General features: G+C 38.1%; 1 protein-coding gene across 1 annotated transcript in view; it reads right to left on the minus strand.

Annotated features, from left to right (window-relative positions):
• SLC9A9 (solute carrier family 9 member A9) overlaps positions 1-24,884 on the minus strand; it is a 220,026-nt gene that overhangs the window by 44,610 nt on the left and 150,532 nt on the right. Inside the window, exons 13-14 of the mRNA XM_009931818.2 lie at positions 20,033-20,081; positions 14,394-14,473 (exon numbers count right to left, since the gene is read on the minus strand). Of these exons, the coding sequence (XP_009930120.2) occupies positions 14,394-14,473; positions 20,033-20,081 (129 nt within the window). The remainder of the gene's footprint in view (positions 1-14,393; positions 14,474-20,032; positions 20,082-24,884) is intronic.

Raw genomic sequence — 24,884 nt, forward strand, 5'->3', positions numbered from 1 at the left:
TCTGTAGTGACAAGCTCATAGTGTATCTCCTAGCCATGGGCGGGAGGTTTTGGGGGCAAACTCTTGCTGATGCATCTGTTGCAGGAACTCTCCTCTGCACCCAGGGAACTGCGGGCCTTTCAGGGAAGGGTTGTGGGAGCGGGTCCCAGGTGTATCTTATGAGGAGCTCCTGAGAAAGCATTTGTGATGCATTGGTCCTGAGCTTCCAACCTGATCTGATCCATGGCTATTTGCAACAGCTTCCTAGCTGTATTTCACAGTGTACCTACTTGGCCTGCAGTAATTCAGGCCATGCACACTCAGGAGCTAGTAGCTCTGGCTTGGCACTGCTCTGATGTGCAGGGTAGCTTTCAGACTGCAGTTACCTTGCACATGGGGGCAAAGCAAGGATATGCCTGCTTATTAGTGAATGTGTAGCCATTTTTGTTCATTTGAGTGTATTGCACCTGCCACTCTGTGCATGGAATCGCACCCCAACCTTTCTTTAAGCCTCGTGTCAGGTTTGATCTGACCAATTCAGTAGGGTTATTACCGTAAACCCCATGGTGTGATGAAGGGGTGTTGGGCACTCCCAGCAGAACTGCTATGTGTCCGGACCAAGTGTGGTAAGGTTTGGTCCAGGAGCTGTTTATTTTGATCAGACATATCTAATGTTAGGAAACTGTAAGTGTGTCATTATTGGAATAGTTAAGGTTATTATTCTGTGATGTAAAAAGGGTGGATACATAGATAGAGGAAGACTGAGAAAGCAGTACAAGACATAATGCTCACTTTGTAGTTGCACCCTTAATGTAAGCATTCATGTATTTATGCTTAAAATATAGGATTTAACTCTTCTAAGTGTAAAAGTAAAAACACCACAATAAATACATGGCTGTCTTGTTGAATCTGTAGCAACAGAGCCTAAAGCAAAAACATATAGAGATGTAGATGTATTTATTACTATATGAGAATTCAAAATAAAAATGCAGTTTTCAGCTATCCTTTATGTTATTGGAAATATTGCTGAAGATGCATAGTCTAATAAAATGAGCAGAGCTGGCATTTGACACGACAAATCACCTGCATTATTAGCCACAAATCTCCTTAGGTTCCTAATTGTATTCCTACGCATGCTAAACAGCGACCTGGGCTGGGAGGAGAGGTATCAGTGAGATAGACACCTTAGTATCACTGTAATTCGGAAAGGGTTGTGGAGATATTTCATTTCTGCCTTATTTCCTAAAGTGACATGATAAGTTAGGCGTCCTTGTACCATCCCTAACTCCTTGAGACAGCAGTGAACTCAACCAAAAAATCTTAGCTGCCAGGTGAGTTACTGGCCATTTTTTACATAATAGCCTAAGTGTGAAAGCACTGATCTGGGAAGAGAAATAATCAGGATTTTTGGTTCCTCTTAGCCCAAGAGGGTTTGAATCAACTGTTTCTATTTCCTAAAAGAATATCCTAGCAGGCGAAATACAGACCGGCCTGTGTTGAGGCCATGCTTTCTCTATTGAATCCTGCTGCTAAGGCTGTACCAATGTGTCAGTGAGAATGAAAGTGGGGGAAATGACAGCTGAAAAATATTATGTTCAATATGGACTACATATGTATACATATATTTTTTTTATTCTTTTTATGCTTTCCTTACATTTTAAGATTTACAGCATCACTGAAATATCTATCACAGATAATTAAACATAAAAATTGTATCTTTATATTGGCTCTTTAAATGTGTAATAACCTGTGGAACAATCAGATCCAGAGTTGCTTTTTTTGCATGTTCATGGATCATTAACAAATAGCATTTTCTGCACAGCACAAAGTGTAAGTCTCCAGTTTAGCTAGAAGGACCAAGTCCTAAAGACCAATACTATCTTTATTCACTCCAGTTCCCACTGATACTGGCCATGAGACAAAGTATCAAAAAGCAGTTTAACTATGTCTTAGCAGACCATATACATGTATTTTTTACATCCCAGTTTCAATTAAATGTGAATGAACCTGATATGCAGTCATACGTGCAGCAAGTGTAATCATATTTTATGCATTTGAAACTTTTGGATGCCTGTGGCACATGAAAAGCACTTTATGGTTACTTGCATTATTGCAGATTTCATTATAATGTAATTCTATATTAGATATTCTATTTATGCAGAATCCAAAAATAGTTTGTACTATGTAGCAATGCAAATTTCAGTGAATAATCCACAAAGAATTTCAAAACCTTAACCATTTGTGACATGCACTATTCTGTAACTTTAATGAGGACTCAACCTTTGAATAAATTATACTGGGCTTTTTATGAGTAAAAAACATTTCTGTGCTTCCCCATTAAAGAATGGTCTATCACTTCTTATCTTAATCACATTGAAAATATTAGGCCTTATCATTACTGTTCAAAATTCCCCAAACTGGTTTTAGATGTTCTGTCAACAGTTAAAGTGTAAATCAGGTTTCTGCTCTAAGGCTGCACTCTCCCCTCCCACTTGATGGCTGATCACTGGAGAATGAGAAAGTATAAGCAGTTTCATGAGCGAGGCTATGCAGGATAGTGAGATAGCTGAGGAAAAATATACTCGCCCCACACTTTCTTCTCAAGGAATGCAACTTAAATAGATGTGGAATGGAGGGAATTTTTTTCCCACTAGTTAGGGTAACTAGTGGACTTGAATAGGGATGCTCTTTTTGCTAGTGTTAACTGTGACTCAAGATATTGAAGCCAAAGACATGTCTAATGAAAGGCTTGAAGGTTGTATGCATTAACAGCTTCTCTTCTACTAGTCTAAACTAAGACTAACGGACTGCCCCTAAATTAATGATATTACACTGGCATAACAATCACAGTTCAAGTAATCTCTGAGTTTAGACCACAGGTCCTTAGCAGTGTACCAAACACAAAATGAAACAAGGAAGGAACCTCTTCTTGAACTACCTATAGACTTTGCAATGCTGGGGCTTTCTGTTCTTTAAAATAGGCAGTACTGAGCAGAAGCTTGGTTAACGAGGTTATAATAAATAACTATTTACTGTTTAAAATTTCCAGATTATGGTCAATGTCAGTGGTTTATTTTAAGAAATTCCATATTTCAAGAAGTGTAGAGAAATGCTTCATTCTTCAACTGGTTTTCCCTACTTCTGCATCCAAAAATAAATATTTAAAGTACAATAATGTGGTAAAAAATCACCAGGTTGCTTCTAGCAGATTGAATAAAACACCCCCTATAAATTTCTCATGAACAGACAGCAAAACACTCAAAGTCCATCAGCACTGGCTAGGAACTTTATAGAATTAGAGTGACACTTTACCCCTCATAGCACAACTGCGTTCTTGGTACATAATTACATGGAAGAAAAAAAACCTGTAAAATGTTGTCTGCATCCTTTGCAATAATTTAAAAATACATATTTAACAGATTAAAACTATTTTCATCAGTTATAATAGCACAAGTTAAAAAAAAATTGACCAAAATCATCAGACTAAAATACTTTTTCCATTCCTTCATGTAATTAAGTGTGCGTCTCCTAACCTTCCATGACGGTATTTCTGGTTTTTGGAAATAGCAGCTCCAGGACATCGAAACCATGAAATTTTGGTATTATTTTCATGATCTTTCAGGAAAACTATGTACACTTTGTCAAAGTTATTTTAGAATCTATTGTTATGCCTCTCCCTCTGTGCCTCTATATGACTGACCTGTGAATGACCATCTGACGTATGAATAGCTCCTTTTTCTAAAAGTAGACTAAAAAAAGTTCATAAAACAATTGTGCTGTCCCATTCTGCACAGGCCAAACCTTCAAAGTGATAACATCTTCCTATGCGCCTCTGTTGCTAAGAATGGAGAGTAATAGGTTTTATGGTTATGATGCCGCTAGCAGAGTAGTAGAACTTGTGCCCTGATTGGAACTGTGGCTCATTTTCTTTATCTGTACATCAAACTGGACTCTGTTTATGATGACTAGATACATACTGATAAAGTTCTACAAGTATTATCACCAAAATTTCTTCAGCTTCTGTGCCTGTAGGAAAAGATTATATAAATCCGAATGCTGTATTTACTTTGAGTAACTAACTGTATCACACTCTGCAAAGAGGGTCAGGATGATAAGTTCTGTCAAATAGCCTTCACCAAGAAGCCCACAAACATATTTGGCTGGAAGGAATGGTGCTAGCTTTAAAAGTAAACCCTGCTAGGATAACTTGAATCTACAGAAATCAAGCGGTTCCTGAGTGTTCTGGGTGTATGTTTATGAAAAATAAAAGCCCACAGCCTTAATTTTTCGGAAGTGGTCTGCTGATATTTTAGGCATCTAAATTAAGAGTCTGTGTTCCTATGGGCACTATAATCTGACTTCCATTGTACTTGAAGCCTGCAGCATGGTGTAAGATGAAAGGCAGACTTTGTCTCCCTTGTTGAGGACTTTTGCATCCTCTAATAATAGTTAAAGTGAGCTCATTAGATGTGATGGTCTGTTGTGAGACCTCATACAAACTTGTAGTCAGCCCTAAATCAATATTTTCATTCTTTTGATTTATCCTCTCCACCTTCCCTTAGCATACCCTTGAAGAAGTGCTGAATTAAGAACTGATACTAAGATTGATTGATTCACAACATATTTGAATGCATGATGATGCACATGTTTTAGTGAATTGGGCACCTATTTCAATATCGAGAAATACAAAATGGCTCTTGAGTTTCTCTGCTGCCAAGAATCGCATTATTTTGAATCACTGATTGCCAGAGTGTTCTTAAAACTAGACGCAAAAAAATTTTTTCCTCACACACTTGCATGTTTGCCTCAGCCTTATCGGCGATTCTGTGTCAGAGTGTGCTGAAGTAGTGGAACTCAAAACTATCATAGCCAACACAAACTAAGGATACCGACAGTGCTTTTTTCCAGAGCAACCACCTAAAATGGGAAAAATGCCAATATACACACTACGTTTCCAAACAAGGCCTGTATTGAGGGCCTCATCCACACCCACTGAAGGCCCTTGAAAACATGTCAGTGACTTCAAGGGTTTTGCATCCAGATATTGGCTTTCTGTAAAAGAGTTAAATTCAAGAATACTTTCTGATGGAAAATCATTAATGTGCCCTTTGGCATTCCTGGTAATAACCTTAATCATACTGAATTCCTTTAGTCTCACAGCTTTTGCAGAAATGCCACTGTAATGTAACGTTAATAACAGACCTTTGTAAGGAAGTATTAACAATTTCTTGCTTAGGTGATGTTATAATTAGTAGTATCTTGCTGTGACAATTGCTGCTGTAAAAGTGCCATTTATAGATGGTATTACGTATGCAGCATGTGCTGCATGCACGCCCAAGCATTCTGATATGTGATAAGTAACTGGAAAGGCAACAGTGAAAGATATACATGCAGAAGAACACTTAAAAACACTTTAGATGTATGCAAAGTAACTTTTTGCACATACAGGCATGTAAATGAAATAGTAAGAGACTTGAAAGAAGGTTTTAAGTTATGCTTGATTAAATCTGTGTTATAAGCTTCCGGTACTCTTATATCATACTTAGGTCTCCTGGGTGCTGTTAAGCATTGTCAGCCAACAAACTACAATTTCATGCTTGAGTGGACTAATACAAGCCTAGGCTTCTGCTTTTTTGCATGTTTAGACTACAGTATGCTGTAATAATAAAGTGAGATGGGGAGGAAAAATTAAAGCAAAATAAGAAATTGTTACATGGAATGATAATTACTTATTAGTAAAATCAAGAAAATACTAAGATGGCTTGACCAATAATTTGGTGAGGTCAATAAATTGTGGGTCCATTTACTTTACTAGGCTGTAGAGCAACTCCTTCAACTTCTGTATTTTGATTTGACAGGTACTGTAACAGACAGCTATGCAGATAGAAGTAAGCTGTAGAATTGGATGGTGTTTTTTTTTAAATGTAGCCATTCTTCTAGTTGTGTCTTTTGTCCATGCTGAAACATTTGGCTCCTGGTCAATAGCTATTAATATAGCACCTGTGTATAAAATATGCTTATAAGAGGAATACTCTCAGTTCTGTCATGGCAGCGTATGTGCTGAATTTCTCTTAGGCTAAAGTGTAAATCTTGATGCTCTCTAGTTTTAATACTAACACTACAGCTGTATATGGTGGCTTCATACAGCTGAAGATAACATTAAGAGAAAAAACAAAAACAGTTCTGTAAGCTGGATTGCCTGATGGAGACCTTGGTTGTATGAAGTGCTACGTGCTCTTGGGGGAACTTGAAAGCACCCACTGGTCTGCTGAGTAGCTTCAGGAATGGCCCTTGGTAAATCTGGGAGGAATGGCTCGGGTGTTTCAGCTCTCGGGTGTAACAAAGGCTCCTCAGGCCAGGGGGACTGGCCGCTTGCCCCCAGGCAGGGATGAAACAGAGTGGTGCTTTCCAGAGAAGGGGGCTTCTTTAATGCCAGCCACTAAAACATACTGAAGGAATTAGTCACACCCACTCAAAATTTTTCAGATTTGTTATCTCTATGTTTTAAAGCATGGGTTTACTGAAATAAAAAAATGTCAGTTTCAGCAGCGCGGGACATGGAAGCTTTACTTGTTTCCTGCCCCATTCCCCTTTACTCCACTGGCTCTGTCAAAACATGTGGCAGACATGTTTGCTGCTGCTGAGAGTCCTGCAAAAGCCAGATTTCTTCGGGGTCCAGAGGCTCCAGTTCCACTTCTCCACTCTTGTCAACTTTCTGAACTAGCTGGTGGGCTACCAGACTCCTATGCAGTTGATGAGCCTCGGAAACATTTCAGAAATATTAAAAAACAAAAAAAGTTTTGACTTTTAAAACAAGCTTTGGAGTTGTTTTGTACTTGAAAGACTAAAATGTTATATTTCTTCTATGAACAATTTTATTTTCGAATTTTATAACTCTTTGGGGGATGAGGATTGTAGTTGCTAGCTATTTCAGATTTTAATGCATTTTAATATATTTTTACATGACAGTAAGTGACATAATTGTGTCAAGACACGTGCATTTATATTGGGGTCATCGGGGTCTGTGAAACTGTCTTTATATTCAGTTGTGGTCCTTGTTATCAGAGAGAACCCCTTGAACAGCACAAACAAAAGGTATGCTATGTTAAATGAGCTAGGATGTTAAATAGGAAAAGCTGGTGATTCTACACTGAGTTGTCTAGAATAAGCTGTAGGCCAGGTTCTGCCTTAGATACCATGCAAAACTCTTACAAAAATCAATGACAATTCGACGCAAAGAACAGAAAATAGAACCTGGCTCAGCATGTCTGCAAAGGATGACAACAAGGATTCGATAACAGCTTACAAAATTTTTTTTTTACTTTACTCTGAAACTCTTTTCACATTAAAGCACTTCCCCTTTTCTCAGACTGCAACAATAATTACATGCTCTCCTTTCCCACTTGTCTCATGCCTGTACTGTTTAACCACTATTTTGAACATTGATTTTTTTCTTTAAATCCCATAAAGTTTCCCCCACATATGTGTCTATTTCTTTCTTTAAAAGCAAAAGCACTGCATACTACTATGAAGACTTTAAAGAAATCAAGAAATTTGATATAATGTCTTTGCTACCAGCAAATTAAAACATTGGCAAAAAGAAGTCCTTTTCCAAAATGACTTAGGTATTTGTGTTCTTTTATATGAGATAAAATTAGGCTATGAAGAATAATCTGATCTTTCTATTGTCTTCCTTTGTCAGTTCCTTTTCTCCCTAACTTTTTTTTTTTGCCTTTTTTTTTTGTTGTTGTTGTCTTAAACATGTAAATAGACCTTTCTGTAATGTACTGGATCTTAGTGTCAGGATGAAAAACCTAAATAGTAACAGTTTCAAACTTACTCTCCTGTTTTGTGGAACTAAATTCCTGCAGTTCCCTTCTTACTTCAGGATCATGGGTGAAAGGATGGATTCAAGGTTTTATTTTGCAATAAAAATATTAAGAAGCTACAAGAAATAATCTTTACATATGTCTCTATGCAATGGAAGGGTGAAAAACATCATATGTCAAATACTGTAAAAGAACTAGAGATTTTTCTTTCAACACAATTTAACTTTGCATTTGTACTTGTTATGTTAACTCACAGAATCATAGAATGGTTTGGGTTGGAAAGGACATTTAAAGGCCATCTAGCCCAAACCCCCTGCAGAGAGCAGGGACATCTTCAACTAGAGCAGGCTGCTCAGAGCCCTGTCCAGCCTGACCTTGAAAGTTTCCAGGGATGGGGCATCTACGCCCTCTCTGGGCAACCTGTGCCAGTGTGTCACCATCTTCACTGTAAAAAATTTCTTCTTTATACTTATCTACTCCAGTCTGAATCTACCCTCTTTCAGTTTGAAGCCATTACCCCTTGTCCTATCCCTCCCTGCCCTTGTGAAAAGTCCCTTTCCAGCTTTCCTGTAGGCCCCCCTTAAGTACTGGAAGGCTGCCTTAAGGTCTCCCGGCAGCCTTCTCTTCTCCAGGCTGAGCAGCCCCAAGTCTCTCAGCCTTTCCTTACAGCAGAGGGGTTCCAGCCCTTGGATCATTTCTGTGGCCTCCTCTGGCCCCGCTCCAAGAGGTCCCTGTCTTTCCCATGCTGAGGGCTCCAGAGCTGGACACAGGACTCCAGGTGAGGTCTCACCAGAGCAGAGGGGCAGAACCCCTTCCCTTGACCTGCTGGCCATGCCACTTTTGATGCAGCCCACGATACAGGCTATAAACTCATATTTTTTCATTTTTTTCTTGTAAAAAAAACCTGGACGTGAATGAGATTTTCAAAGAGTTAACATGAGAGAAACTGTACAAATCAGAATGATTTTTCCTTGCATATTCACTGTGGGATTGTTTAAGAACTATTTATCCAGGTTTCTTTCTGTGAGTGGAGGACAAACTGAGGTCACTTATTATTATGGTTAATCATTAGCCATGTTTGTTTATTGGGTTAATTTGCAGAGTTTCAACAATCTTGCGTCCTCGGAAAGGGTCAGGAAATAGCACCAAATCAGATAAACTAATTATCTGTGCTGTAAAAAGAACAATGTTTTTTGAGATCATGTGCTTGAAAACGTGGTGTTGGAATGAGTTTTGAACCAAGTTCAGGCAACAGTTGCTAATCATAAAATACCTTCTGGGGACGCTGTCCTGCTCAAGTTTGCAATGTTTGAGAAAGCCTTATCACACAGTCAGCTGCTCTTGTGTGCTGTTCATGTTGTTATATCCACTGCAATTCATTTACTAAGATTTGTGCTTTCCTCTCAATTTTTATAATGATCTGCTTGTAACACCTGCAAAACTGATTCTTGTGCTCTGTTGGCATATCTATACTATGATGTCTACCTTTCCTCCTAGCCAATCCTGTGTTACTGTTTGTGTGGTACCTGAATTTTCTTACATTGCATTATCTGATGCTGCTTTGATTCATAATTAGACGGAAGTCTTTCTGAGATAAGATTGTCTCTTCTCTGTTTGAAAACTGTCTAGCTAAATGAGCTTGTGGTCCAAAACTAGGATGCTGTGTGCTATTTTGCTGTTGTCACTGAACTGATAAAGAATACCAAATCAGAATATTAGTAATTAAGAAACCTTTCATTCTCCAGGCATTACCAGCAGGTAAGAGAAATTGGTGTGCACATGCATGCTTACAGCCTCTTGTCTTTTCCTTCCAAAGGTGTCTGTGTCTGATATCAGAGTGGCAAGTCATCCCATAAGGAAAATTCAGCTGAAGACCACAAAACGCTGAATTTTTCTTTGATTGTCAGTTCACCCTGGAATTCACTTTTGCTTTTAGTAGCTTTTCCATTTTCTCACAGGCACAGAATAGTACTTATCTTACTTCATAGGCAGCCATTATGTCCATTTTATCCACGTACAAAGCACAGGAGAAATAAAATGATAGGTGCTCTGATAAGTTAAGGAGGATAAACTTTTGAGGTCTACAAATAATGCAGTTTCTTTTGGCTGATTGATTTCAGGTAAGTGCACAGGACACAAACAACCTTTTTTAAACTGAAAGGAATGTATCTGAATGATGGATAACTGCAGTTCAAGTAGAAACACTTTTAGAAGTTGCTTTATGGAGAATGGGCTCACTCTGTCCCAGACTCCTACTTCTATTCAGTGTAACCGAATGTTAGTTCCTCTGATTGAAAAGAAATCTGTAAAGAAGCAGAAAGCTCTTCTCCTCCTATTCTGTTCGTGGAAGTGTGCATGTGAGCCACTCGAAAAGCAAAGCTCTGTGCGAGTTAGACAGCTACATTGCTATTTGGTAGCTTGAAGCAGTATTGAGGATATGCAGTAGGGCTGTCATTCCAATAGTTGTAATACCCATGCTGGCCAGCTAACAACCATCGTCGCATCTCTCTTTCTCCCTCTCACCCCTCGCGTGTGCCAGAGAGCGCCAGCGCTAGTGGTCTGGTCATGCTGTTTAGTCTTGGAGGACCATGTCACATGCAATCTCATCCTTACACCATGGCTGGAAAAAAACGATTAGACTTGGCTGCAGGTGGGCCCAAGGCCTATGTCTTGCAATTTAACACTTATTAAGTGTTCACAGAAACTTACCGTGCATTTGAAGTCTTCGTCCCTCTTCCTTCCTTTCTTGCTTTCTTCTATTGCAACCTTGCATATCTTTTCCTGTTACGCAGTAACTATTTTTTCTCAGTGCAGGTTTCACTGTGTTCAATTAAAGTACACATCCTGCAACATAATGTAGGCTTCTTATGAAGACAGTGAGTATTAACAGGTGGAAACATCTTAGCACATACATTATGCTCTCTTTTTTTTGTATTCAGTTTCAGTTATTTTTGCACTTTTGTGTTTTAGTGCAGCAATCCCAAATCCTTCCTTCTCCTCTCGTTATACAGCATGAGAAGTCAGAAGAACCGTGTAGTCATCTTCCTGACTGATGCTACAGAACAATCAGCGAGAGCAAAAACGTCCCTGGGTGAGGAAGTGAGAATTATACGAATACAGAGAGAGAAAAAAGCCTTAGGGGACAAAAAGCCTCGTGTAAGATAATGTTAAACCAGAAAAGATTTCAGGAGTTCAGTCTACAGTAGCTGGGGAAAAAAAAAGATTAAGATATTTTGTAAGATGCTTTTATTATATTAATTTTACCTTCATTTTTAGTGGTAGATTGTAGCTGCGAATACAGGCCTGTGTAGAGGAGGAATTCTAATTCTAGTCAGGTAGGTACAGAGTGTCTTGGGACTAGGCAGGCAAAAACCAGTGATATTTGTTGGAGTAAGCAAGTAAGAGGTTTGGGACTGAGAAGAGTTAAAAGCAAATTGCTGCTAGCTGGGAGCAAACTTACAATTTTGCTGTGGGATGCTTTGGAATGGGACAACTTTGCTCACCACTAGTTTGAGCTCTGCCCTTATAGACACAGGTCCTTGCCCATGCAGGATGAAATTTCCACCTACTTCTTGATTTGTTAGCTAAACTTTGCTACTTCAGCCTTGCAAAAACACAAACAACAATATAAAGTCATGTATACAGTACTGGATTATAGATTTTTGGTTTTTTTCCCCTGATAAATTCTTGAAACACCTTTGTTTATTCCCTCATTTTTCCACTAGCCTTAAGTAGGATATTACAGCTTCAAATAGTAATGCATTGTAAGGTGTAAAAACAAAGAAGTTGAAATAAATTCGTGGGAATTTACACAATGTCAGATATCAAGTATTTTATTTTGCATTTTCCTCATTTAAATTACTGAGATGAAAATCCAAGGGGATACCTCTAAGTACGTAAATGAGCTGTTCTTAATTTTTATTATTCCATTATTAAAATTTCTTAGCCTAGATTTTAGAGAATGGTTTCTTTTTCTTAGGTGTCAATACCTGATTCAAAGATACTTGTTTAAAGAAAACAACCCTCATTGAACCCAGGTGGCTCTGGATCAGAGTCCTACTGTTTCTTTCAGAATAAAAATAAAATTTGATTCTCAAACAGAATTTCAGGGTTTTTTTTGATATTTCCACCCCAGCGTGGCACATTGCTATTGCCTAAGAACACTGAACTAAGTGGAAATCATTCCTAAGGACAGCAAGGAACAGCGCAACTTTTTGATTTCCTCAGTGATATTTCCTTGCTTTTCCCCTGTGAAATAAACAGGCATAAGAGATGTTATTGCCAGCAGAGTGGGTAGATTTTGGTTAATGCCTAAGAGCAAATGTCAAACTACAGAAATGTTAGTCCTGTATGCTTTTGAAGTATATAACCAGATTGATTATTATTCTGCAGTATCTTTTCATTGAAAACTTTATCATAATGCTCTATGCAATCATGCACTGGGCACAAACACTGTGCTACATGACAATTTCTTCTTCTAAATTTAGCAGCACAGCTTTTTAACATTAGGCAGGGAAAGACAAAAGAAAGTTTGGGTGGATAATTTCTCTCTCCCTGAAAAGAATGTCTTACAAAAGCAGTCATACCAAAGAAATGCTCAGAGCTGTGAGTCACAGCATTAGTGGGTTGAACCGTTATTCTGTGCAGGTATATGGGCATACATTTTCAGGATTAGTAAAATGTAGAAGTATTATTTGTAATAAAAATATATTTCAGGATAATGACAGGGCTACAATATCTGAAAATCTGAATTCTAAAGAAAGATTATGACTTGACTGCAAGATAGATTGACACTTAGGAATAAATTTGTTCTTTTAAGTAATTTTTAAAAAAATGTTTTCTTGAAATGCAAAAGACATGAAAACCAGACTTTCTAGAAAACAGCATCAGACACATATTCAAGATCTCTACCATACAGATAACCTCTGAGAAGTGGTGCTTCTGGTGCCTTCTACAGTCCTTTTATTTTGCAGATAATGTTGTCTGACTTTTCCACATTGATTTCTCTTTCCCTTCTGCCTGTGTCCCTTGTTTTCTATCTCTACCCTTGTTGTCTTTCATGTAGTTTTTTATCTCATGCCTCTGTCCTGTTCTTGCCTTCCACTTTTTTTTTTTTTTATTCAGAGCAATTTCCCCCCCCCCGTTCATCTGTCCCTTCTGACTTGTAGTTTCTAAGATATACCACAACCACAGGCTATTTCTTCTGAAAAAGCAGTGGGACTGGGTGACCATTAAAGCCACTTATGCTAGTACTCAGCATTAACACTTAAACATATTTTTCCCCTTTATACAGCATTGACCTACTATTGCTAAGTATTCTTGAAAAATTATGCTAAGGAAACATTTTAATGCTGAATGCTTTTTGGACCTTGAAACTGCTCTGGTAGATGAATTAGGGCAATACATTCATTTTTATCCAAAAAGATCCTTTTTTTTCATCAAAAGTCTTTTTGAAAGAAAACTTCACTTAAACTCTCTAAGGAAGCAGTGTTCCTAAGAGTTTGCTGCAGTTGGTGTCACAAAAACATATATGTAGCTTGAACGTTGATCTCTACTCAGTAGTGCAGAGTAATGGACCAGTAGATGTGCTATTGAGTAATGGAGACTACTGGTAGAGCTTTGCCTCTTCAGCTCCTGAGCCAGTATGCATGGAAATTAGCAGACGAGCTTCTCTTATCATATATCTCTGTTAAGTGATTAGGGCATGATTGTTGTTGTGGGGTCTCACTGATAGCTCTGCAAAGCCTTTGCAGAGCCAATTTAAAATGACCATAAATTAGAATGGTAGCTTTTATCATCTTTACACAGCCATTAGCGACAGCATGGGTGTCAAAGAGCGTATGTTCTACCTTGGCTTTGGGAGGATGTTCTTTTTAAGAACATTTTAAAAAAAATCACTTATAATATTTTCTTGAAATGCAAAAGACATGAAAACCAGACTTTCTAGAAGAAAGCATCAGGCATCTGTATTCAAGATCTCTACCATATGTGCCTCAGTATGCATATGAATAGAAGCACAAAGGCTCAGAAATCTAGGGCATAGGAAGTCGGAGCACCAGGGAAGTCCAGGGAGCTACATCTTCGCAATGGCTGCACTCTTCCCTGTTTGTAATAGGTGTGGGTAAACCAGCATTGTCTTATTTTTACTTTCTTTTGGGGAGCTACTACTTTCTGAATATAAGGCAAGGCAGGCAGCAGCCATTGGGCTGCTTCAGTCTATGACTTCCTGGTTTTCCAAACACAGATTTTACACCTTATCTGATTAATAATCAGATTAGTTTTATCCTGGAATTTAAAAAAGGCTAATTCATTTAAACCTGTTGTCTATATACTACTGTAGAGCAGAGCTTCTTACCTTGTTCTCACTTCCCATGGCCTCATTCAGGAATGCATTACCACTGGACTGCCCAGCTTCTCAAGACCTTCTGTTTCTTTGCACTTTCAAAATTTCTTCTTCTTACTAAACATGTTAAAATAAATGATGTTTTTGTTTTTAAAAGTATAATAAATTTTGGATTCTTAAATATTTTGAAGGTGCCAGCTGTAATGCAACTATCATCTATGGCTTACAACAGAAAAGGATACTTGTGGTCAAAGCCATACCATATTCTGAACAGCCATGCACTCTCAGCTTTGGTTGTATTTTTATCCATGTTAGATGCACTCTGCAAAATAAACAAATGAATAAAGTGAAGAGCATTTTTATAACATAAATAAAATATGGATTTCCAACATTAAAAATACATGTCAAACTGAATTACAATTAACTGCACATTTTTTTAATTTAAAAAGCTTCTTTGGCGCACAAATGTCATCTCTGTGAATCAGTTCAGGAGGAAATTGGCTCATATAGCACATTTTTCATTGCTATATACTCATTGGAAGAGTACATAATTTACTTTTATTAATGATTCCAATTTCATTAAGCAGCTAAGAAGCATTATATTCTGAGGTCAATAAAATGATATTTTGATCTAATTGCCATTGTGGGATTACTTCAGTTTACTCCTACAAGATCAGATGCTATTTGTGTGTTTTGTACAAAATGTCATTCCCAAAAGGATCGTGTTATTCTAATAATTATGACACTACTTTTCCTTCTGTGCTTCTTTCCAAGGGGAGAGGAACACAAGTCAACAAGACTCAAAATGCTGCTTGCCATTCTGCAAGCTGATTCTGGGGTGTGCTGCACAGGTAGACAGATGGACTGTCCTTTTACTCAGGGTCATAATTTGGAATAATACATTAGAAACACTTATCTGTATAAGCACAGCTTGGCCATACTCTGGGCACCACATCAGTAACAGGGGAAGAATTAGTGGCAGGATGGTATTGCCAGTTCTCTGAGGATACTTCATTATTATCTTGTTTGTGTTTCGCTTCAAGTTAGATTATTTTTAATGGAAGTATTTTTCTTTCTGCAAATTTAAACCAATTTAATAATTTTTATGTTTTAATCTAATAATATATTAAAAATTTAATTTCCTACTATACATTAACATACACATAAATTGGCTGATGATGGTAATTTCAATGGTCTGATCCTCAAAACTGCAAGGTCTAGTTCCAAGCCAACTTGTACATGGGAACTTTTACATTGATTTCACTGAGTTTCGAAGAAGATTATATGGAGACAGAAACCATATTGTAGCTGTTATGATTTTGCTAATGTCAAAGGTGGTCGCAGTGAACTTACAAATGCACCAAACAGGCCAAATGCTATGCTTGGGATCTGTTTCCTTGTTACTGAATTGAGTATTTTAGCAGCTCCCCCTAACAACTGGGGAGGCTGAAGGGGGGAAGTAGATGGCACTAATTCCTAATCAAGCAGCAGGACACTCTTAATATCTAACAGTGCATTTTGGCAAAATAGATACAGATTGGGAAAAGATTTGAAACCTTTAAGCAGCAAGTGTGATGGCAGGTAAGGTCTACCTTAGGTCAGAACAAGAAATAAGGTGAAGGACTGGGGTGGACAGGAATAGAGACAAGAGAAAGAGAAGTACAGGTGTGGAGGCAAAGATATCATGGTGTGGGCTACAGCACACAGCCAATGAGTTCAATGCAGAGGAAGGCTAGTTAAAAGCACAAAGCACAGAGCGCTCTGTAAATGGCCTGCGTGTCCTTGATTTGACTGCTAATGTTTCTAGAAGCCATAGTGCTGTTGGTTAATTCCAAACTCATTGTATATCTGCCTTTCTCTTGCAGGAACAACATTTCTCATACAGGAACATGAATTGTTCCCATATAAAAGCAGTGGACAAAATAGTCTACAAGAGTATAATTCTCCAAGAATTTGCTGGTCCTGACCTGGACCTGCTTTTATTTCTTGCACTAATGTTTATTGCTGCTTTGCTCCACACCTTCTCTGGTGGCCTATAACCTCTGGCTTGTTTGAGCTCTGCGAGTTTGGACATGTGCTGCACCTTCTTACTTTTGTATATGAAATACATGTTGTGTTATCAACTTTTGCGTTAATGGGAATCTGGGTAGTTGTCTGTAGTGCAGCTCCTGTGTAGACAGTACAGTCGAGGGATGGCAGAAGATGTCCGTGAAATGCTTTCAGGCTCTTGCAGATCCTTGGATCCCAAGAACTTAAAAAGGAACTTAACACTTTCCCTACAGTTCAGAGAGGTAGATGTAGGAGACTGTCATGGTTTAAAGAAAACCAGGATAGGGGGATAGGGAGACAGTCCACCACCTCTTCCGGACAGCAGTTTTCTCTCTGGAAAGTGAGAATGCCAGTGTTTCTGATGTCTTCCTTGGGAATTACCCATATGGAGATTATTCTCATTAGTCGCTTGCAAGAAATTCACCAACCAGCTGGCAGATGAAACTGATGGGGAAAGTATAAATAATTTCCTTATTATACTAATAAAGATATGTATGGTTAAATAAACTATGAACAGTAGTTTGACAGAGATGATGTAGATAGGTGTTTTGCAGGCTATTCAGTTTTCTCCTGAGATCAATAGTACATCTACAACATTTTTCCAAAATGCTTGCAGAAAATATATTCTTATGCTGTCTCAATAGAGGTTAACATAGCAGAATTTCTGATACATAAAACATCTGAATAAAATATGTTATTGCCTATCTTTATTTATCAGCAATTAGTTAAAAAGCACACTCCTATACAAGCTTTTGTCTTTTTTTTTAATAACTCAACTTTGTAACTCTGCTTAGTGATTATGTATCCTGCGTTCTGGTTATCAGTTAGCTTTCGGTGCTTATATTCTGAATGTATGTGCTACACACTGTTTTTGTTTTTATATATTATTTTCTATACAATATATATTATTTGTAGTATGTATTATGTAGTTTAGTTCTTTCAGAACTGAGTTATGATAGTCCGTCAATAAGTAAATGGATATGAATATGAGGTCATTATTTCTTATGTTTGTGCTTATGTTGTGATAATGATTTAATGATAGACACATTTAACAAAAGGCAAGGCAGAACTGACACAAGGAAACAGAGAGGGGCTTTTGAGGGATGAGGTCATGGTGAAGTCCAGGTGCTAATTGTAGATTAAAAGGCTCTACATGTTTGCGAGGGAAGGAGCCTTGGGTTCCAGATCTTACAACTTTTACTGGATTTTGCTGCTAGCTGACTGACAAAATTACAGGTTGAGACACTCCAGAATAGAGCGTAACCAGAAGTCCAGAAACAACTGTGTACATGGAAGTATTGACTAAACAAATGAAAGTCCTTCAGAGAAGAAAAAATTGAATTTGTGGAAAGGACAGAAAGAAGGGAGATCAAGATGAAGAGATAGGAAAGAAAAAGGCTTATGCAGCCATATAGCTGCTATTGCCTCTGACGTAGTACTCATGAGGTGGAAGGTATTTAAGGCTTTTCTGCCCCTGAAAAATCCAGATCTGGTTGTAGATATGGATTTGGAGGTTCACGGGGAGCAAGATACCCCATGTCCTGATAGTTGGGGTGGTCACAGAGGAGATGGATTCAAATCTCCACAGCAGACCTTATGGCATTCCCAATCTGGCTGAGTACTTTGGCTGAGAAGGGAGGAGCCTAGAGGCTTATTTTCCATTAATTTTATTGTCTTTTAAGCATCTTATTCTTGAGACGATATTAGGTTCTTAATTCTGGTACAATCTCCCTGATGCTCCAATTAACAGCACTGAGTTGGTATGTGGTTTAATGTTAAAGAGCTTTAACTGGCAGCAGGAGATACTGGCACTTGATATGTTATTTGTCCAGGGATATATGCATGAAAAAAACCCTGCTTTCACTGTGAAGGCACACTAACATAGGAAGAAAATGAAAAGTAGGTAAACTAAATAAAAACATCATACTAGAAATAATATGGAAAGGGAACATAAAAAGGGAAAGAAAAAAGACAACAAAGAGGAAGAGGAATGAGAGATGACATGAAAAAGAAAATTAAAAGAAATAGCCTGAGATAAACTGAATAACTGTGATGGGGACTGAGTTAAAACAAAACCACAGAGGGCTGCAGAGAATGCAGCAAAAGTCCAAATTAGTAAAAGACTGAGATGTCAAATACAAAGTCAGATAAATGAAAATAGAATACTGCGGGGGGGGGGGGGGGAAGAATAATCAGATCAGCAAAACTATCTTCCAAGGTAAAATTTACTACTACAAGGAACGCTGACTTCGACAAGCTAGGGCATGAAAGGTGTTATATTTATTTACACCTTCTGTGTTGTATTGCTGGATTTTGTCAACAGAGATAGGTGTTAATTCACAGGGCACAGCTGGGACACTGGACGTGTTATTGTTATTCATAAACATGATTATTTTCATTTTTAATAAAAGGAGGAGAAAATTAGATGCCTATTGACTTCTGCAGAAATAAGGTTTTCACAAAGCATGCATTCAGTCAATTTTATACTGCATTCAGCATTCTCTGATCTTCGATAATTCATGAGTGCTGCAAAGTAGAAAATTTCTGAAATGATATATCTTTAAAATCCAATCAAGAATAGATTAAGGTTCTGTGTCCTGGCCTTCGTCAGAGGCATTGCAGGAATTCCTACCAAGATGCTTAGGAGAGATATTAGTGATTAGTCCGCTCAGATGCAGAATAAATCAGTACCTTGGCATGGTACAATGGAGTGTTATGCTAGCCGTTTTCATAGTGACCGAGTTGTAAAACTAAGGATATGGTCAGATATAAATAATATTATTTTTATTTTTTCCAAGGAAACATTAGGACGGTTAGGGACCTGAATTCCATTCAGTTTCAATGAAAGCTGAGACCGTAAATGCCTTCAGATCTGTGCAAACGTGCATATACTAAGAGTACTCAGTACATAAGATATATTAAAATTTTGCCTAATGATATCTTTAATATATTTTCAAGTGAATACAGTATCTTATTCATGTCTTGCCCTAACTTATTTTCTGCACTGATATCACTGTTAGGCGATTTCAATTTCAGTTCCAGTTGTGCAGTCTGAAAGAGTGCATGGGATGGTATTAACTAGAAACAGGAATGCAGTTAGCATTAGGCACTTTTTTGATTTTTTTTCCTTGGCAGCTTGTCAACTGTAGCATTGCTTCTCCCTAGTTGTACTGCTGTTGCACTTACTAGGCTGAAGCACATACTATGTCTCTGTGTATTGAGTCTCTGTAGATTTCTGCTGCTCTTGCAGGCAGTGCTGCATTTGAAACAATGCCATACATGTGTGACAAAAAAGGGAAGGTGACAGATGAACAGCTGCAGCTTGTTAAATAGCCTCCTATTTAAAGTTTTCAAGTTCACAATGTACTTTGGTTTCCATGTGAAAAATAACTGAAAAATATTTTCAGAAACCTGACCTACTAGAATTGAACATTACACCTTCTCCTTTTTTATTCCAGGAGATTAAGCATTCTTCTGAGATGTCTCATTTCCATAAACACAGTATTTGGAAGGGGATAAATATTTGGATTTATCATGTTAATACTTCTATTATTTTGTTTATTAAACCTCTCAGGATATCTTCCTATTTATTTAGAATTTTCTTCAAAACTCTATAAAATTTTTAGTTACAAAATTTTCATTAGTGCATGCACACTGAAAAAAATATATCCTCTCTTTGTACCTTGTGCAACGAAGATACTTTTCAGCTCCTTTTTATTTTCAATTTGCCTGTTTTAAATATTTTTAGCTATAACATTATTTTTGACAAACATGATCTGCCAACAGTTGAACAGTTTTTAATTCAGCATGTGTGTCTAAAATCCTGACATACCTGACTTGCAGCTTCTGCTTTCAGATCTTCATCTGGATCTACGCCAACTCTGTTAAAAAAAAACAAACAAACAAAGACATATGGTAATGATCTGATATATATTAGAGCGCTTTGAGGGTAGAAATGTTTCTCTTGTGCCAATCACTTCCTACTAGGTGAGAAATGCAGAGAAGAGGTGGCAAAACATTGAGATCACTTTTTAAATCAAGGAAGTTCTTAAATTTTTAGGAAACTTGAGATGCTTTTTAACTGCCACTCATACAACCTGAGATTAGATCTTTACCCTGACTCTGATCCATATCTGGGGAGAGACAATAAAGTCATTAACTTGTAATTACTGGCAGAACAGAAATGCTGAGGAAGAACTGGAGTTAGAGATCTGGAGGACAGGACTGCAGGACTGGCGTTTCTTGACTGTTCTTTATGGATAGCTTATAGCATTTGGAAAGGGCTTTACCTGGCGCACAAGGTGCAAGGAAGCAGATCAGAAGGGAGACGGCAACAGGTGATGTGCAAGATGATGAGAACCTGGGTGTCATATTACTAATATGGAGAGGAAAAAATGAAACTGGCTGTTAAAAGTGATGCGGTGGAAGAATTGACATATTTTGAATAAGGCTGACCCTCAGAACTGATGAGAAATGCAACTGAGAAATGTTAGGAGCTGAATAACAAAGGGTAGTGCTGATGTTCACACCAAGAAAGGAGGGTGAGCAGTGAAGGATGATGAACTATGAACCTTCTTATCACTGGACTATGAAGTGCACAGCTAGAGTGACCAACTGAGAGGGGACCTTCTAAATGCTTATAAATATCTCAAGGGTGGGTGTCAGGAGGATGAGGCCAGACTCTTTTCAGTGGCGTCCAGCGACAGGACAAGGGGCAATGGGCACAAACTGAGGCACAGGAAGTTCTGTCTGAACATGAGGAAGAACTTCTTCCCTCTGAGGGTGACGGAGCACTGGAACAGGCTGCCCGGGGAGGTTGTGGAGTCTCCTCCTCTGGAGATATTCAAGACCCGCCTGGACAAGGTCCTGTGCAGCCTGCTGTAGGTGACCCTGCTTCGGCAGGGGGGTTGGACTAGATGACACACAGAGGTCCCTTCCAACTGCGACCATTCTGTGATTCTGTGAATGCCTCACAAGCTCCCACACAGTATCAGGTCTATCAAGCTAATACAGTGTGGGATATTTGGAGAACCACGCCATGTGATGAGCCCTCCAGATACTCTGAGCCTGACTCTTGATAGCCTGTAAAAGAGCAGGCCTCAAGGTCACAGACAAGGACAACTGCGGTCTGAAGCCTGTTACAACACGAAGAAATGAGGAACTAAAAGGCCTGCATTAACCGCAAGAAGCAAGACAGACAAAATCTTGAGGAGGAGTTTGATGCTCGTGGCTGATAATGTCACATGAATCAGAGACTGAGAAGTACGAGTGAACGGTGCATGGACAGTGTATGCATCCAATCACATTAGAGCTATCGCGTGGCAAGGAAGTAATGTGTCTATATAAACATGGGTTTGTAGCGCAATAAACTGGCTTTTGTCTGATCATATTGATCGTATGACGAGTCCTCGATCCCGATGCGGCAATACAGAATTTAGTTATGCAAAGAACACATACTCTTTCATGAGACATTTAAGGCCACTTTACTTTTTTTCTGATAGTCTTCCTTCTTGAGAATATTTTTGCTTTTAGTAATAACACATCAAAATAGAATTTAAAATAATATTTAGTATGAACTATTACATACCTCAGCATTCTTTCCTGTTAATATTATGCACACACTCTTATTCAAAGACTATGACAGAAACTATATGCAAAGTAGATGCTTTTTATATGTAAATACTGAATGGAAGAGAGAAAAAAGATGTTTATTTCTATCACAGCTCTCAAGTCCTTCAGGCATAAATATTTCTATCTTTATTAAAAATAACAATCCTGGTGCTGACTCAACAAGGAGACAGAATGCATAGCTGTTTCTTTGGGGTTTTTTGTCCTGTTCTTTAAATTGCTAGAAAAACTTCTAATGGCACTGACATTTTCATTAGTTTGGAGTAAAGCAAGTTACGTATCTTCCATTTCATTAAAATGGAAACATTTACATGGGAAAAGAAACGTTGCATTGAGGTTTAACCATCTATCTGACATTGAATTTGTTATTGTCAGGTACAAAACAGTGGTGTCTAGGGCGTTATCTGTGCTTGGCATTGTAAAACTAAGCAGTGTGAGACAGTCCTGCGCTGCAGAGTGTACAGCGTAAGTACAGCGGGATGTAAAGGCTGAAACAGTGGCACAAATGCAGGTGCGATGATCCCAAACCCGTAAAACGGGTCAGAATCCGAAAGAGAATCTGAGTCTTCTGAACTCAATTACATGCCCTGCTTCTTAGACTACGCTTATTCGCTAGATGCATTTACCAACACTACTTGACCAGTACAGAAAAACACCAGCAGTACAGTAGTTAAGGGTCTGCACAGTTCTGGAAATAAAACAATTCAAAGTATTTATGCATGATAGCTGCAGCTGAAAGGCTACAGTATAAACGTCCTCACACTCTTCTCCTTAATGAGCTTGCCTTGACCTCAAAGAACCAGTCTGCTGGGACAGAAGTAATTTAGCCTTCATGCACTTCTGAACTTACTGGAGTTGAGAAACTGCCAGTTCTGACTGTGTGTGTTGGAGTGGTGATGGTTTATTATAGAATGAGCTAAGACAACAGATTCTGTGATTCTGTGAAAACATTTCACCCGGGACTAAAAGGACTGTAATAGCAAATGTGAAAAGGTGTAGGCAATGGGGCCAATAGGAACCAGTGTTTCTGGCTGTATGTGGTTTTACTAACAGTTATATAGCTGCTAATTAATCACGTTGACATCAGGAATCCGCTGGCATAGAAAAAAACATCTGGATTTACAGAGTTTCCCAGAATTTTGTGGTATGCTTAACGTTCTCTGCATGTAGAAGTTCTAATCCTTATAGGTACAGAGCTAGCTATCTGTTTTGCCTTGTTTATTCTGGCAATAACAGACAATAGGTTATCATAATATGGCACATATGAAGATACTCACATGAAATCTTAACAGGAGTATTATATTTAAAGTCAGAAAAAACCAGCAATAAATATCTAATGAAATCAGACTCCTGTCTTAGATTTTTCACATACGAAAAAGAAAAGAAGGCTTCTATGCCACATCAGTGCCACAGAGCCACAGCTGATGCTTTCTTTTGGTCTGATCTCCACTCTTGTGTAAAACACTGGGTCAGATGTCGTTGCTGCTTTTCTCATGGAATAGTATCCTAGTACCGGAGATCAGTGTGGACAACGCAGGCTTGCCTATCGATTTAAAGTCTCTTGGGAAAAGGACCAGATCATTCTTTGCATTCTATGGGAGAGCTTTTTAATGCATTAAAATAGCAATAAGTTTTTGAACATTAGCAATTTTATTAAGTATGCACTAAGCAGACTCAGTTCAGTCAGTTCTGAAATTGAGGATAATTATTTCACATCCAAACATAGGCTTGGGAGCCTAACATCAGGCACCTAGCATTGAAAATCACGATCTGCTATAATTAACTCTGATACACTTGACATGAACGAGAATGCTATTTTTAAATTGAAATGTTGAAAAAACAAAGCATAACAAATTATATGAGACAGTCAAGACAACCGAAATTAAGCACAGATACGCACTTCAAGTTTACATCCTTCACTTCCTCAAAAGGCCTGCTAGATTTCATGCTATTGCCACTAGAATTTGCAAACTTAAAATTCGTATAAATTACTATGAAGGCCTCTAAGAAATATGCTATTGTTAATATCTATTTAAACATCTTTCCCCTTTTAAGCTTCTCAGTTTTCCATTTCTGTAAGAAGATTGAGTGGATGATCAGAAAAGTATTTTTTAGTACCTTTTCTGCAGTTTTACTTCTTGCAGTTTCCCTTTTCCATCCTTCTGTCCCACTTTCCTGGTTGCTGCCTATTACTTGTTCGTTTCTTTTTGACTCTTCTAAATACTGTATGCTTTTGTTTCTGCCTTTCTATTTTGGCATCTTTTTATTCTATACATTAAACATTTAGGATGACTTCTTGTTGATAAAGATAAATGCAATGACTTTTTAATCATGCCTGTATTGCAGTGGAGTTTATTTACTCTGTGTATTTAGACAAGTTTTAGTAATGTCTTAGATTCAAATGCCCTAAATATGAAGGAATTCAAAATCCTGAAAGCCGCACTGTGTTCTTTATTCTTTGGGTGTTTTTTTTGGAAGGGGTGCGTGTGTGAGATGTTTTGTTTTTTAATAATGACTGGATCAAAACCTGGATTCAGAGATTGTTCAAATTTGCTGTATTCAAAATCTGGAAGTGAAGATTGTGACTTCAGTCAGGCTTTAACAATTAGGCCTGAGCATTGCTAGGAACTGTGCATTAGTCTGCAGAAGCACCCTTTACAGTTGATGGTATTTAAATCCCCGTGTGCTATCAAGTGCATCATTTTTTTTAGCAACATTCAGAATGCATTTGGTAATAAGAGGAGGAATTTGCCACTGAATACAGAGCAGTTGATAACATCTTTTCTTATGTGGTTTGAAATGAAAATGAAGGGAAAGATAAATCCTAAATTGTCAGGGGAACCAGTAATAAGAAATACAAAACAAATCCATAGGAATACTGAGTAGTAAATCACTATTCAGGCATTGCAAACTTTTAATTCCCTCAGTTCAAATCACCATACAGTCAATCCTGTAGAATAAACCCTCCCCTTTCTACAATGAAGCCACAAAAAAATGTATAGACTCATTTCTTCACAAGGATCTAGGCATGCAGAGCAGAACTTTTGGTGTCTATG

The sequence above is a fragment of the Opisthocomus hoazin genome, chromosome 4 (assembly GCF_030867145.1).
Source record: "Opisthocomus hoazin isolate bOpiHoa1 chromosome 4, bOpiHoa1.hap1, whole genome shotgun sequence".
NCBI classification, from domain to species: domain Eukaryota; kingdom Metazoa; phylum Chordata; class Aves; order Opisthocomiformes; family Opisthocomidae; genus Opisthocomus; species Opisthocomus hoazin.